This window comes from Pseudophryne corroboree, chromosome 1 (genome assembly GCF_028390025.1).
Source record: "Pseudophryne corroboree isolate aPseCor3 chromosome 1, aPseCor3.hap2, whole genome shotgun sequence".
Classification (NCBI taxonomy): Eukaryota; Metazoa; Chordata; class Amphibia; order Anura; family Myobatrachidae; genus Pseudophryne; species Pseudophryne corroboree.
Genome location: NC_086444.1, coordinates 74740606 through 74758089, shown reverse-complemented (window position 1 = coordinate 74758089; position 17484 = coordinate 74740606). Strand labels below are relative to the sequence as shown.

At 45.7% G+C, this 17484-nt stretch overlaps 1 protein-coding gene across 2 annotated transcripts in view; it reads right to left on the bottom strand.

The window, feature by feature from the left end:
- The window catches only part of RAI14 (retinoic acid induced 14), a 275686-nt gene that overhangs the window by 193189 nt on the left and 65013 nt on the right, over window positions 1–17484 (bottom strand). For both annotated transcript variants that reach the window (XM_063960665.1, XM_063960657.1), the window contains exon 2: window positions 10790–10869. In XM_063960665.1, the coding sequence (XP_063816735.1) occupies window positions 10790–10825 (36 nt within the window). In that variant the 5' untranslated portion in view covers window positions 10826–10869. The remainder of the gene's footprint in view (window positions 1–10789; window positions 10870–17484) is intronic.

Below are 17484 nucleotides of genomic sequence, written 5' to 3'. Positions count from 1 at the left end.
CTGGAGAAGGCATGAAGTAATAAAGCAGTGATAAGTGCAAGTGCACCAGCCAATCAGCTCACAACTGTCAATTTACATATTGGATCTGATTGGCTGGTGCGTTATCACCTTGCACTTATCACTGCTTTATCACTTCTCCAGGCTTAATACATCTGCCCAAGTATTCCCTACCAAATACACACGTATACACAGACAGACAGACGCACACACACAGACACTAGGGTTAATTTATTTTGTTGTTTTTATTTTTTTTATTTTAGAAGTCAGTTAACCTACAAGTATATATTTGGATTATGGGAGAAAACCAGAGCATCTGGTAAAACCCACAGAAAAATGGGGAGATCATACAAACTCCACACAGATGGGACCTTTGTGAGAATCGGACCCAAGACCTTATTGCTGTGAGGCAGTAATGCTATCCACTGCGTCAACAGTGCACATGGAATCAGAATGAAGAAGTCAAAACTGGCCAGAGGTAATATATGATGTCATCAGCACATGTGGAGTAGCGACACCACCGAACAAGTTAATCAAAATAATATGAATATATGCTTCCCGTTGCAAAGCAATAACTGTTTCAAGGTATAAATGTACTGTATGTTAGTACTACGCAATTGTAAAGTTCCAAAAAACGTTTAAAAAAAAATAGAAGAAATATTTTCGGCAAATGTCACATACACCCTCCCCTATAGAATGTAAGTTCTCACGAGCAGGGCCCTCTTTCCTTACTTATATCTTTATCTCCTCCCCACTGCTTACAATCATTCTGCCGCCCTGCTGCTTATTTGGGTACTATGGGGGGGGGGGGGGGGGGGGGGTATTCAATTCAAGTCGGAACTGCTGTCTTGTCGGAAAGACGGCAGTTTCTGACTTTTTTAGGTCGGTCGGATAGTGTTCGTTTTTTCGACAGGTCGGCAATTCCGACTTGTCGGAAAACCCGTGGATCGGCGGATTAGACACGGATCCACGTGTTTTGTCGGATTCGCGGCCAAATCCGACAATGTCAATCCGACTTTAAAGAAATCGGATTGACATTATACGCTAATTGAATACTGAAATGTTGGATCCTTTCCGTCGGAAAAGATCCAACATCAACTGAATACCCCCCCATTACTGCTAATGCAGCAATGTATATAACCCTTGTCCATGTCATGCAATGCTCTGCACTGTAAGTCGCTGTTTTCTTGTTTTGTTCATACTGTTTCAGTTTCTATTCTTTGTAAGGCGCCATATAGACCTCTTGTGGCATCATATAAATAAAGGATAATAATAATAATAATAATAATACAGAGATGTGATCAGTCTACCATCACTGTGAGGATCACTGCTGGAGGGGAAAGAACAAAAGTTCCTTTTAAATATCATTTATATACTGTATATTTAAACGGCACAATGCTACAAATGAAGCCAAAAGCCCCAAGCCTGCTGGGTAATTTATCCCATACCTGTACTGATTGCAAAATAAGTCATTCTGATTCATGGATTCGGAAGTAAAATGTATGTGGATATTCTGAACATATTTTTACAATCTGTATATCGTGAGTTCAAAGTTCATCACTGCACAGTGTGACTCTGATCTTAGGGACTGCTCCAGTATTTATTGATGACATACACCTATCCTACATGACAATCTGGTGACCAGATGCCCGCCTCCTCATCATAAAGCGTAACATGCCTGAATGATCAGTCTAATGATCCATTCTGTCTCTGCTGCGCCGGAAAAGGAAAAAACCTCGATAAAACACGTAAATTAAATAAATAAGACGCGGGTTAGTCTTCTAGTTTGTGATATCTTCGCTTAACATCTGTTATTTTCATATTTTCTTCTTTTGAGAATAAAACACAGATGATGGAAAACACATTTGCACGCAGCAGGCTATCGGGACACCCCAGTCTGATTTATTAATGTGTGTAACCGTGCGGTGCCCCATGCATGAGAGATAATTCCACCTGATTACCCAGCTCTACAAATAATCACCCGCTTAGCTAAAATATCTTTTTATAAAGTTTGGAAAACCTGCAAAGCATTTTGGATATTTTTATTTTTTAAATGTAGGCAATAGCGTCTGTGCCGAGTAGTGTGCGGCAGTCACTCTAGGGCAGTGTTTTTCAACCACTGTGCCTTGGCACACTAGTGTGCCCTGAGCAGTCTCCAGGTGTGCCGCCATAGAAGCAGAGACAGGCCCGTCAGTGTTTTGCCGCTACTGAGGTCCTGGAACGATCAATACTGGTGGGTTTAGTGGCTGCAGCCAGTTCTAATTCTGGGCTGGGCAGTGTTGGGCTCTTCTGGCTTTCTCAGATGTGGCTCAGGCGTTACCTATGGAGAAGCTGCGACATGACATCCTAGGACACGCAACTGCACCATGCATCACCATTATATTTATTTGAGTGTGCCTTGACAATATTTAGATCTTGTTCAGTGTGCCGCGAGTTGTAAAAGGTTGAAAATCTCTGCTCTAGGGGGTATATTTACTGAAGTGCGGGTTTACAGAAGTGGAGATGTTGCCCATAGCAACCGATCATATTCTACTCATCACAGTGTTTCCCAACCACGGTCCTCAAGGCACACTAACAGTCCTGATTTTAGTGCTATCCAGGCTTGAAAACAGGTGACTTAATTAGTACCTCAGTTATTTTGATTTAACCATCTGTGCTGAAGCCTGGATATCACTAAAACCTGCACTGTTGGTGTGCCTTGAGGACCGCGGTCGGGAATGCCTGACTTATCATTTATCTAGCACCTTCTAGAATATAATAGCTAGAACCTGATTGGTTGCTATGGCCAACACCTCCACTCCTGTACCCCCAGGACTTCATCTTGTATGCAGACTGGGAGAATGATGGACCTTCCCCCCTGGTTACTGGAGTGTGGTCATCTGTCCAGCTGAAGATGTGAGGTGCTGTTTCTGTGAGGAAGAGTTATACCCCTTTCAGACTGACAAAAATTTCCCGGGTTATTGCACATGAACACGCATCAACCCGGAAAATTGCTCAGTGTGAAAGGGTACAGGAACAATATCCCAGGTCTCGATCAGGGTTGAATCCGGGATTGTCCCGGGAAGTGGTGCAGTGTGAACGGGTATGCTGGGTCAAGGTGACCCGGCACCCGTTCTCTGCATAGGAGAAGGCGCTGCTTGGAGATGATTATCTCCAAGCACAGCCTCCAGTAACGTCAGCTGTGACATCACCAACCCGGCAATATGCCAGGTCGGGCCGCAAGTCTAAAGGGGTCTCACCTGGGAAGCACCCGCGTACACATTCCCGGTTGCGACCCGGCTCTTGTCAGTCTGAAAGTGGTATTAGTAGCTACACAAGCTACTTAATGGTACTATGGCTAGAGTATCAATATGAAGATCATGGGGCTCTCAGAGCTGCACCACATTCCAGCTAATACATTCTGATTTGGTTGTATCTGACATCCAACATGGGCAGATGTATTAAGCCTGGAGAAGTGATAAAGCAGTGATAAGTGTAAGGTGATAATTCACCAGCCAATCAGTCCCAACATGTAAACTGTCAGTTAGGAGCTGATTGGCTGGTGCGTTATCACCTTCCACTTATCACTGCTTTATCACTTCTCCTGGTATTATACATCTGCCCAATGATCCAGTCTGTGGGCCACAATCAATCAGTTCATTTTAATAAGATTGTGTATGGATGTCATTGACAGGTCCGTAAATCTGCTCAATCATTAAACACATCGGTGAGTGGAAGACATAACTGGCGAACACAGTAACAGGAGGCCCTGCCGGGCAATCTTGGCCATCCAGTGTGTGTCGGACTACAGAAGACAGTAGGCAGAGCTTTAGAAATGAAGGGCATATCGGGACAAATTTGTGATCTGCCTAGACCAGTACTTAATTCTGCCCGCGTTCCCAATCTGGCCTGTACTTGCCTTCAAATAAGGTCTGCACCGTCCTACTGTGGTAAGACAGAGGTTCTACCATGAAAACCAAAACTGTTGGGTGTATGGTACATATTCTCCACACTGCTTCAGCTGTGGTTCCCCAGTTGTAACTTAACAAACACTGCCAGTATGATGGAGATGTTCTTCCACGTGCCCTGCATTTACCTTCTGGCCAGAGAAGAACCAAAGATGCAAGTAGGACCAAGCAGAGAAGTGAACATGTCCCATCAGGCCTTGTGCCCAGTGCATGATAATTATCCCCTGCCCAGATATCACATTTAGCTGCAGACAACTGTGCATAAACTGTATTATTGTACATAATAGGTGGCAGTTGCAGAGGTGAGGCTGCAGCACAGTCCTAAATTCAAACAGGGGAGCCACACCAACTGCCACGCCAAACACCACCGTCCGGGACTCACTGGCAGTTGGTGTGGCTCCACTATTTGAATTTTGGACTGTCACTGCGTCTGTTATGCAAGTACAATGCAAAGAAAAGATAAAGGGGTCTATTTACTAAGCCTTGGATGGAGATAAAGTTGCTGGAGATAAAATAAGATTTTACTTACCGATAAATCTATTTCTCGGAGTCCGTAGTGGATGCTGGGGTTCCTGAAAGGACCATGGGGAATAGCGGCTCCGCAGGAGACAGGGCACAAAAAGTAAAGCTTTTTCCGATCAGGTGGTGTGCACTGGCTCCTCCCCCTATGACCCTCCTCCAGACTCCAGTTAGGTACTGTGCCCGGACGAGCGTACACAATAAGGGAGGATTTTGAATCCCGGGTAAGACTCATACCAGCCACACCAATCACACCGTACAACTTGTGATCTAAACCCAGTTAACAGTATGATAACAGCGGAGCCTCTGAAAGATGGCTTCCTTCAACAATAACCCGAATTAGTTAACAATAACTATGTACAATTTATGCAGATAATCCGCACTTGGGATGGGCGCCCAGCATCCACTACGGACTCCGAGAAATAGATTTATCGGTAAGTAAAATCTTATTTTCTCTATCGTCCTAGTGGATGCTGGGGTTCCTGAAAGGACCATGGGGATTATACCAAAGCTCCCAAACGGGCGGGAGAGTGCGGATGACTCTGCAGCACCGAATGAGAGAACTCCAGGTCCTCCTTAGCCAGAGTATCAAATTTGTAAAATTTTACAAACGTGTTCTCCCCTGACCACGTAGCTGCTCGGCAAAGTTGTAATGCCGAGACCCCTCGGGCAGCCGCCCAAGATGAGCCCACCTTCCTTGTGGAGTGGGCCTTTACAGATTTAGGCTGTGGCAGGCCTGCCACAGAATGTGCAAGTTGGATTGTGCTACAGATCCAACGAGCAATCGTCTGCTTAGACGCCGGAGCACCCATCTTGTTGGGTGCATACAATATAAACAACGAGTCAGATTTTCTGACTCCAGCTGTCCTTGCAATATATATTTTTAATGCTCTGACAACGTCCAGTAACTTGGAGTCCTCCAAGTCACTTGTAGCCGCAGGCACTACAATAGGCTGGTTCAGATGAAATGCTGACACCACCTTAGGGAGAAAATGCGGACGAGTCCGCAGTTCTGCCCTGTCCGAATGGAAAATCAGATATGGGCTTTTGTAAGATAAAGCTGCCAATTCTGACACTCTCCTGGCAGAAGCCAGGGCTAGAAGCATGGTCACTTTCCATGTGAGATATTTCAAATCCACCTTTTTTAGTGGTTCAAACCAATGAGATTTTAGGAAATCCAAAACCACATTGAGATCCCACGGTGCCACTGGAGGCACCACAGGAGGCTGTATATGCAGCACTCCCTTAACAAAGGTCTGGACTTCAGGGACTGAAGCCAATTCTTTTTGAAAGAAAATCGACAGGGCCGAAATTTGAACCTTAATAGATCCCAATTTGAGACCCATTGACAATCCTGATTGCAGGAAATGTAGGAATCGACCCAGTTGAAATTCCTCCGTCGGAGCACTCCGATCTTCGCACCACGCAACATATTTTCGCCAAATTCGGTGATAATGTTGCACGGTTACTTCCTTCCTTGCTTTAATCAAAGTAGGAATGACTTCTTCCGGCATGCCTTTTTCCTTTAGGATCCGGCGTTCAACCGCCATGCCGTCAAACGCAGCCGCGGTAAGTCTTGAAACAGACAGGGACCCTGCTGAAGCAAGTCCCTCCTTAGAGGTAGAGGCCACGGATCTTCCGTGATCATCTCTTGAAGTTCCGGGTACCAAGTCCTTCTTGGCCAATCCGGAACCACTAGTATCGTTCTTACGCCTCTTTGCCGTATAATTCTCAATACTTTTGGTATGAGAGGCAGAGGAGGAAACACATACACCGACTGGTACACCCAAGGCGTTACCAGCGCGTCCACAGCTATTGCCTGCGGATCTCTTGACCTGGCGCAATACCTGTCCAGTTTTTTGTTGAGGCGAGACGCCATCATGTCCACCATTGGTCTTTCCCAACGGGTTACCAGCATGTGGAAGACTTCTGGATGAAGTCCCCACTCTCCCGGGTGAAGATCGTGTCTGCTGAGGAAGTCTGCTTCCCAGTTGTCCACTCCCGGGATGAACACTGCTGACAGTGCTATCACATGATTCTCTGCCCAGCGAAGAATCCTTGCAGCTTCTGCCATTGCACTCCTGCTTCTTGTGCCGCCCTGTCTGTTCACATGGGCGACTGCCGTGATGTTGTCCGACTGGATCAACACCGGTTTTCCCTGAAGCAGAGGTTCTGCCTGGCTTAGAGCATTGTATATTGCTCTTAGTTCCAGAATGTTTATGTGAAGAGACGTTTCCAGGCTCGTCCATACTCCCTGGAAGTTTCTTCCTTGTGTGACTGCTCCCCAGCCTCTCAGGCTGGCGTCCGTGGTCACCAGGATCCAATCCTGTATGCCGAATCTGCGGCCCTCCAATAGATGAGCACTCTGCAACCACCACAGAAGAGACACCCTTGTCCTTGGAGACAGGGTTATCCGCAGGTGCATCTGAAGATGCGACCCTGACCATTTGTTCAACAGATCCCTTTGGAAAATTCTCGCGTGGAATCTGCCGAATGGAATTGCTTCGTAAGAAGCCACCATTTTTCCCAGGACTCTTGTGCATTGATGTACAGACACCTTTCCTGGTTTTAGGAGGTTCCTGACAAGCTCGGATAACTCCTTGGCTTTTTCCTCCGGGAGAAAAACCTTTTTCTGAACCGTGTCCAGAATCATCCCTAGGAACAGCAGACGAGTTGTCGGCATTAACTGGGATTTTGGAATATTCAGAATCCACCCGTGCTGTTTTAGCACTTCTTGAGACAGTGCTAATCCCATCTCTAGCTGTTCTCTGGACCTCGCCCTTATTAGGAGATCGTCCAAGTATGGGATAATTAATACGCCTTTTCTTCGAAGAAGAATCATCATCTCGGCCATTACCTTTGTAAAGATCCGAGGTGCCGTGGACAATCCGAACGGCAGCGTCTGAAACTGATAGTGACAGTTTTGTACAACGAACCTGAGGTACCCCTGGTGTGAGGGGTAAATTGGAACGTGGAGATACGCATCCTTGATGTCCAAGGATACCATAAAGTCCCCCTCTTCCAGGTTCGCTATCACTGCTCTGAGTGACTCCATTTTGAACTTGAACTTCTTTATGTACAGGTTCAAGGACTTCAGATTTAGAATAGGCCTTACCGAGCCATCCGGCTTCGGTACCACAAAAAGAGTGGAATAATACCCCTTCCCTTGTTGCAGAAGAGGTACCTTGACTATCACCTGCTGAGAGTACAGCTTGTGAATGGCTTCCAAAACCGTCTCCCTTTCGGAGGGGGACGTTGGTAAAGCAGACTTCAGGAAACGGCGAGGTGGATCTGTCTCTAATTCCAACCTGTATCCCTGAGATATTATCTGCAGGATCCAGGGATCTACTTGCGAGTGAGCCCACTGCGCGCTGTAATTTTTGAGACGACCCCCCACCGTCCCCGAGTCCGCTTGAGAAGCCCCAGCGTCATGCTGAGGCTTTTGTAGAAGCCGGGGAGGGCTTCTGATCCTGGGAAGGAGCTGCGTGTTGCTGTCTCTTCCCTCGACCTTTGCCTCGTGGCAGATATGAATAGCCCTTTGCTCTCTTATTTTTAAAGGAACGAAAGGGCTGCGGTTGAAAAGTCGGTGCCTTTTTCTGTTGGGGAGTGACTTGAGGTAGAAAGGTGGATTTCCCGGCTGTAGCCGTGGCCACCAAATCTGATAGACCGACTCCAAATAACTCCTCCCCTTTATACGGCAAAACTTCCATATGCCGTTTTGAATCCGCATCGCCTGTCCACTGTCGCGTCCATAAAGCTCTTCTGGCCGAAATGGACATAGCACTTACCCGTGATGCCAGTGTGCATATATCCCTCTGTGCATCACGCATATAAAGAAATGCATCCTTTATTTGTTCTAACGACAGTAAAATATTGTCCCTGTCCAGGGTATCAATATTTTCAATCAGGGATTCTGACCAAACTACCCCCGCACTGCCCATCCAGGCAGTCGCTACAGCTGGTCGTAGTATAACACCTGCATGTGTGTATATACTTTTTTGGATATTTTCCATCCTCCTATCTGATGGATCTTTAAGTGCGGCCGTCTCAGGAGAGGGTAACGCCACTTGTTTAGATAAGCGTGTTAGCGCCTTGTCCACCCTAGGAGGTGTTTCCCAGCGCTCCCTAACCTCTGGCGGGAAAGGGTATAATGCCAATAATTTCTTTGAAATTATCAGCTTTTTATCAGGGGCAACCCACGCTTCATTACACACGTCATTTAGTTCTTCTGATTCAGGAAAAACTATAGGTAGTTTTTTCATACCCCACATAATACCCTGTTTAGTGGTACCTGTAGTATCAGCTAAATGTAACGCCTCCTTCATTGCCAAAATCATATAACGTGTGGCCCTACTGGAAAATACGGTTGATTCGTCACCGTCACCACTGGAGTCATCGCCTGTGTCTGGGTCTGTGTCGACCGACTGAGGCAAAAGGCGTTTCACAGCCCCTGACGGTGTTTGAGTCGCCTGGACAGGCACTAATTGATTGTCCGGCCGTCTCATGTCGTCAAACGACTGCTTTAGCGTGTTGACACTATCCCGTAGTTCCATAAATAAAGGCATCCATTCTGGTGTCGACTCCCTAGGGGGTGACATCCTCATATTTGGCAATTGCTCCGCCTCCACACCAATATCGTCCTCATACATGTCGACACACACGTACCGACACACAGCAGACACACAGGGAATGCTCCTAACGAAGACAGGACCCACTAGCCCTTTGGGGAGACAGAGGGAGAGTTTGCCAGCACACACCAAAAGCGCTATATATATATCAGGGATAGCCTTATAATAAGTGCTCCCTTATAGCTGCTTTGTTATATCAAAATATCGCCATAAATGTGCCCCCCCCTCTCTGTTTTACCCTGTTTCTGTAGTGCAGTGCAGGGGAGAGACTTGGGAGCCGTCCTGACCAGCGGAGCTGTGAGAGGAAATGGCGCCGTGTGCTGAGGAGATAGGCCCCGCCCCTTTTCCGGCGGGCTCGTCTCCCGCTATTTAGAAAAATTAGGCAGGGGTTAAATATCTCCATATAGCCTCTAGGGCTATATGTGAGGTATTTTTAGCCTTTATAGGTACTCATTTGCCTCCCAGGGCGCCCCCCTCCCAGCGCCCTGCACCCTCAGTGACTGCCGTGTGAAGTGTGCTGAGAGGAAAATGGCGCACAGCTGCAGTGCTGTGCGCTACCTTTAGAAGACTGCAGGAGTCTTCAGCCGCCGATTCTGGACCTCTTCTGATTTCAGCATCTGCAAGGGGGCCGGCGGCGTGGCTCCGGTGACCATCCAGGCTGTACCTGTGATCGTCCCTCTGGAGCTTGATGTCCAGTAGCCAAGAAACCAATCCATCCTGCACGCAGGTGAGTTGACTCCTTCTCCCCTCAGTCCCTCGCTGCAGTGATCCTGTTGCCAGCAGGAATCACTGTAAAATAAAAAACCTAGCTAAACTTTCTCTAAGCAGCTCTTTAGGAGAGCCACCTAGATTGTACCCTTCTCGGCCGGGCACAAAAATCTAACTGGAGTCTGGAGGAGGGTCATAGGGGGAGGAGCCAGTGCACACCACCTGATCGGAAAAAGCTTTACTTTTTGTGCCCTGTCTCCTGCGGAGCCGCTATTCCCCATGGTCCTTTCAGGAACCCCAGCATCCACTAGGACGATAGAGAAAGTACCAGCCAACCAGCTCTAAACTGTTATTTTTCAAACCCAGCCTGTGACATGGTAGTTAGGAGCTGATTGGCTGGTACTTTATCTCCGTCCACTTTATCTCCATTCCAAGGCTTAGTAAATAGATCCCAAAGATGGTAATGTACACCTTTCGGAGCAGCTCAGATACACCGGGCATCTCTCGTCATGTGGTGCATAGACGCCAAGCATACGAGGACGCATCTGTATGCATATTTCTTAGGAAAAAAAAAAACTATCACAACAAATACATCCGATCTTCTATCAGGTATAAGATAGGCACACACTAGAAATCTACCAAGTAAAGACCATTGCCGGCAAGCAATTTCCATGTAGACCCAAGTTTTAACCTTGTCGAACTTTCGTACATGTTGACCTTGCACACAGTCAGCCATTTACCTATCGACCACATACTGTATGTAGTTGACCTATTGACTATCTAATATGTGTAGATCTATTATACCACACCTCATCAAAAGTGGCTTACATATAAACGTAAATCTATATTATTTTTATTGCCTTCATAATGAGACCATGTAGTCACTTGCATAACACTGCAGCAATCTATAGTGCTAAGATACAAGGGAACAACAGCGGTGTAACCACACACAGGCTGCGCCCGGCTGTGCAGCGAGCATTTGCTACTTACATCACTTTTCCGAAACTTTGCTTTTAAACTTTTCATGTTTTTTCCATTCAACTTTTCACAGCTTTATTGTTCTTCAAAACCTGCAAAAGCAAACACAAAATTCATAATCAACCCGTCTCTTTGCCAAATCAAACCAGCGAAATGTAACAGACTAGAACAGTGTGTGATTTCACTGCGAATATAAACCTGTTCTCGCTTATCTAACAACTAAGGAGATTTATAATAACAAAAAACACAACACAACTACCAATGTCTTTGCGGTCTGCTTGTGCCCACATAAACAAGGTCATTCTTCTGTCTTCATCAATGACGGAGTCCAATGTAATGAGAATGTTATGTTGATTAGTAGCAGCAAGTGATCTACAACTTTTTATCTATGAAAGGGAATACCTCCCTTTGGATGCTTTCCCTTGAGAGTTCTACTTGGACGGGAGGGGGCTGTAATCAGGTGGGATCTCCTCCCCTCAGACCAGAACAATTACCTTAATTACACCCCTGGAGGCTTACACATTTGAATTTTCTGGAAGAATAGAGCTGTGGGAAAAATGTTCCTTCTGCATCAACAGTGGAGAGTGAAGGTGCAAAATCCCTAAGTGACTATGGGGGGGAGATGTATCAAACCTTCTAAAGTAGAAAAATGGAGAAGTAGCTGATAGCAACCAATCAGATTCTAGCGATTATAATCTATAAAATAACAGCTGATTGGCCGCTACGAGCAACTTCTCCGCTTTTTCTCTTCAGGAGGTTTGATACACCTCCCCCTATAACTCAAATCCATGTCCTTTTTATCCATGTTTCTGACGGTGTCCTTTATGTGGAACAATCAGATTTGCTAATGCACATCGTTACAACTGCGAAAACCTCAGGGGACATTACTGCTGTTTTACTAAGATGCCTACAAGAAGAAAAAATATATAATTTCTGAAATACAATCACAAAAGCTCACAGATGTATATTCTGTACCACGGTGACAGTAGCACCAATCAGCGTCAATGGGGCATTCATGAGCAGCCAATCACAGGTGACTGGCAGTATCCAGCAACGGTCACCACTATCGTCCAGTAGTTACACCTGCTGGCTTCCCCCCTGCACATGATCTATCTATTGCGTGCAGATTGCCATCTCTTTTCAGGATGCATTTGCATGAACATGCCCTCACTTAACTTGGAAAATGTCCCCATCGCACGTAAGATGCAAAAAGGCATAAATTGGCATGGGCTCACACACTGCAATTTGTGCTCAGACAAGGGGGAAAGGCACCATCACTGTTTAAATCAATTTACTAAGGATAGATTTCTCATGTCAGTCCGCTAATATCGGTAGTTACCACATAACTACTGCACATAGGCTGGCTATCCGTGTTGTGCATATGCAGTATACTTTTAAAGGGTATATGGTAGGGAGGTTGTTTGGGTTGTGCTGGCCCACGGGCAGAGCCGGCCTTAGGCATAGGCAAACTAGGCAAATGCCTAGGGCATTTGGTATGCTTCGGGGCACCAGCAGCTTCTGCTGATTAAAATGATATGCGGCATGCCTATATTCTGTGTGTGACTGCGGCTGTATCTGCATACGAAATACTACATTGCAGTGTATTCCTGGAAATCACTGTAATGTAGTATTTCGTATGCAGATAAAGCCACAGTCGCACACAGAATATAGGCATGCTGCATATTATTTTAATCAGCAGAAGCTGCTTGTGCATCCTAGCCACATAGTAATGCAAATAAGATGCATTTTCAGAAACAAAAGGCGCCAGACATTAGCAGAGCTGCCAGATGACTCATGCCAGGCATCTCCTGCAGAACTAGCGGTGGTGCTAGGGGGCACCAGACAAAATCTTGCCTGGGGCATCATATTGGTTAGGGCCGGCTCTGCCCACGGGGTCCTGTGCTCTGGACTTTAATCTTAGGAATGTTAGGGACCTATCTGATGATGTCACCTGGCCATGGTAGGTGGGTTTATATTTATTGGCCCAAAATTATGCTAAGAACCCCATGTTAAATTGCAGAGTTTATTATAAATTGTTCTGTATTGCCAGTGTTCTTAATGATTAGAGTGTGCGCCTGCATTTTCTCTTTTTTTTGTGCGATACTTTAAAGGATGACTGTAATAAAGCCTTACAATGGAGCATTACACTACCCCCATGAGATTTCATGTTGGAGCAGTTTTGCGCTATTCATAGAAGACGGTCATTAGCTCAGTGACTGGCAGCACTGACCTGTTTAGTACCAATGCAGTACGCAGCAGTAAATGCTTACACTTGTGGTTGCATGGATGTAAATATAGCGCTAAGTGTGTCTAGCACTTGCCCTTCTGCAGACTGTCGTTGAGGGCACAAAACGCAGTCGCTTCTACCATGCTCAGCATTACCAGCTCCCCCCGTAGTACGTACTAGGTGTCCAGGACTATTATGCCCTTACGGAGCAGAGAACGAAACACTGTCTGCAACTTTTTTACCATTCAGTCCATTGTTTTTTGTTTTTTTCCCAACTCTCGTTTCAGACTAACGGTCAGCTGTTATATATTTCTTTCATTACTTTATTACCACTGGCAGCGCAGTAATAAACATACCGAATTTGAGATGTTTTGGCCAAGCCTGTAAAGTACAATTGCTTGTTTATTATATCAGTGTATTTGCACATTCACAGCACAGCATGGTAACTGCAGTCTCTCTTCCCCGCTGCCGCAGAAGTATTATATCTCTGGCTGCAGAAACTATTTACTACTTCAAGTGCCAGGCTATGTAACAGAGCATCAAAGTGAAACGCATTGTTCCCCACTACCCGCGTTTCACAGGAGAGATGGATTAACTTTTCCTCCCATTTCCACCCACTCTACTATCTACCCCCCCCCCCCACCTCTTATTTCCTTCCAATACTGACTTCCTCCACCTCACTTTCTGCCTAATTATGAACCTGTTGTCACCTCAAACTCATTACATCTCTTCTTGCATCCAATTTATATAGGCAGGGGTGGCTTAAGAGAGTAGGGGGCCTATGTCCAGTCTCTGTGAGGGCCCCGCTCTCTTCCTAAAACAGTTGCCGAGTAGACTCTGGTACCGTGCCAAAGTCTGATGCGTATCTACCGGTTTTCAGTAACATGGCATATGTGCCAAGTACCCAGTGATTTCTCTCATGCTCAAGCTCAGATCTTTAAGAAAACGGCGGCTGTGACATTTTTCTGATGATTTCTGTGGTGCTGATGCTTGAGATATAAGTTTTATGTATGGATGCAGGGTGTGCACCCATTACAGATACTCCTATGTATATATACTGTAGGCCCTGATTTGGACTAAGCAGTAACTTAGTAGCCTGACATTTGTATGGGACCGGTATGTGATCCCGGCGGATGGGATAGTGGTGGTCAGAATGCCAATGTCGGCATCCCAATGTTCAAGATCCCGACAGGGGTGAGATAAGTATTTCACACACCCACTCCCTACTCCCCTAATCCTCTCTTACCGCAGCCTCACCCTAACCTCCCCCATTAGTGCCTACCCCCCTTTCCGCAGCCCAAGCATAACCCACCCCCCTTAGTGCCTAAACCTAACCCCTCCTGCCCCCTTTCCCCCTGGTGGTGCTTACCCCCCCTCCCCCCCCATACCCGCAGCCTAACCCTAACACCCCCCCACCCTGACGCCTAAACCTAGCATCCCCTAGTACTCATCCACCCCCCAGCCAAACCCTAACCCTCCTGTGTATTTGGGATCCTGACTGTCAGTTGCTGACCTGGTCGGGATACCGCTGTAGGTGTTCTTCAGCTGTCGGGATTCTGGGGTTGGTATTTCAGCTGCTGGGATCCCGACAGCCGTGATCCTGAACGTATAGCATTTGTATAGTTTCACTTATTTAAGACTCATTTTCATTTGTGTATACCAAACTGAACCCACGAGACAACGCCCTCCATAAATCGGACTTCAAATGGCCATAAACATGCCAATACGGTGACTGGGCCCAAGCGTATATAGAGGTGTATTCAATCCCTATTTCCTGGGGCTTTAGTGGAGCTGCTTGTGAAGGTGACAGAGATTGTGGCTTCCTACTGGTCCATGGGGGTTACATCCTGAAACATATTCGGCACACTGGGAAGAACTGCTTTGGCGTGCAATTCTCGGGGCTGCGCTAAGGAACAGCTCAGTCAAACATTAACGTTCAACTGTAAATGATCCTTTAAAAAAGCAAATAAAATCTAAATACTGTACATTCCTGAGCACGTTATTCACAGAACAAAAGAAACGGTATGAGAACTTATTATTTCACAAACTAGAATATATAAACCAGTGTCGGTGGTAAAAGTGTCTTCTGTAGCGCACATTGTCCTAATGTAAAAGGATACGGTTTAAGACTGCATAAAAAGTGCTTCTTGTTTAAAGTTGGAATTAAATGTTCATGAACTGTGCATGTTCCCCTCTTTATCTTCTCCGTCGCCCCTTTAACGTCCCTCTGCTATGGAGCCTGTGTGCACGGCGAGGACAGGCCAAGTACATGCTAGTAAACTAATAACTCCATTGTCACATAAAATAAATGATATAAAGATGGAGATAAACTTGAGCCTTCCCGCAATCTGGCCGGCCTCCCCTTTTCATTGACATGGAAATGTTCCCCAGCCTGTGTCTACACATACTATTTGGAGAATAAAGGAAGAATGTGGAATGTCTTCGGCAGAGCTGTGGGAAGAACGGCTTCCTTTTCTAAAGCAAACCAGAAGATCCAATCTTGTAGCCAAAGACATCATCCCTAAAGACATCTCCAGAGGGTTCGCCTCACTGAAGCCTTTAAGAGGCATCAGCATATGGACAATGAGGCAGGCACAATCTCTACCCTCACTCACATTCTTCAGCTACAGCTACCAGCTTAATGTAGCAGGAAAGGAACGGTCCGCCACTTTGTGAGGGAAAATATCCTCGCCCGTCACCGTACAAGACCTATGCTAACAGCTATAGTCAGTCAAAGTGCTTTTAAGTTGTCTAACAGACGTACACTTCAGCTCTGTAATGTATTTCATTATAGAAACAGAGATAGTTGGCCAGATGCATCACCGCTTGGAAAGTGATAAAATGGAGAGTGAAAAAGTGCCAGCCAATCAGCTCCTAACTGACATTTTTCAAACACAGCCTGTGACATGGTAGTTAGGACCTGATTGGCTGGTACTTTCCACTCTCCATTTTATCACTTTCCAAGCGATGATGCATCTAGCCCATTGTGTTTATGTTATGATTATGTTGCTGCAACGTTCGTCTTCCCTGATAACTCATTTAACACTGACCACACACGTGCGGCTCTCACAGTTTATCCCTCGACAATATAGCGTGCGGCTGGGTGAGGGCAATCTCTTGTTATAATGGTCCTAGAAGATGGTAGCGCAAAAGCGTAATTTTCACACAAAAGTGTAACTTCCGCCACTTTAAAATTACCTTTTTAATTAAACTATGGGGCCCATTTATCAACAAGTGATAAAACTCATTGTGAATGATAAAATTGTTGCGCATGATAACTGGTGCTCCAGCCAATCAGCTCCCAACTGTCATGCTGTGATTATCTCCAGATAGATTCTTCAGATGAAAAGTATAAAGCTGGGTGCACACCTGACCTAACAAGACGACGTAACGATGCATGGAACCGCTGTATACACTGCAGGGTACGCCGTACGATGGCAAAATGTCACATACTACATGTAACACCACAGCATCACCCATGAAATTGCGCCATTGGACGTGCAGAACATCAAGTGGGACAATGCAATCATTTGATGAATTGGGTGTCTGTTAGGGTGCACAATATACTATGGTCGTTCCAATCAGCCACTGATCGTAACATTGTCCGATATATCGTATACTGTGATGTCAGCTTAGAAGAAAAGAAGATTTATGAAAAAAAAAAACTTCAAAATGAAGGTGTTGCCATAACAACCAATCAGATTCTAGCTTTCATTTATCTGGTTCATTCTGAGACAGAGTAAGCAACATCCAGCACGCCAGCTGCCTTGGAACTACACATCCCAGCATGCCCTGACAGTTCTAACATGCCCTGACAACAAATCTGTGGCAGGGCATGCTGGGATGTGCAGTTCCACAGCTGCTCACTGCCTACCTCTATTACAGAATGTTCTGAAAATGTTACCCTAGAAGTTATTCCCCTCCCTCTGCCAGTGTTGCACTACATTTTTTCCCCATGGTGCAAAGTTTCCACCTTCACATTTCAAAGGAATTTTGTTTTTCCACCAAAGACAGTAAATTAGACACATACAAGCAGTGGCAGCTTCCTAGCTTCCTACTGTAGGCAGAAAACATCTCCCCCTGGGACTGAGAGTCCGGTGTGTGACTAGCAGAAAGCGCTTACAGTAGGAAGCAATGCAAAGCAAAGAGTATACATACAGATGGGTTTAGTATGAAATACCTACAATCATAATACAGACGGTCCAAATCCCGACAGGATCAAAATACCGACATTTAAGATGTCAACAGGTCAAAAAATCGTCACAAGTTTTTAATTGTTTTTTAGGTGTGTATGCCGACATAAATTGACATGGACACCGTATAAGTGTGCCACGTCCCCTTGCATGACACTATTATATTCCCCCTCCATGTCCACTGGGATGGTAAAGTATGAACAAGTTGGTTACAGATTCAATGAAAAAAATCATGGAAAAAACTCATGTGGTCTTTTTGACCTAGTCGGCATTTTAAATGTTGGTAT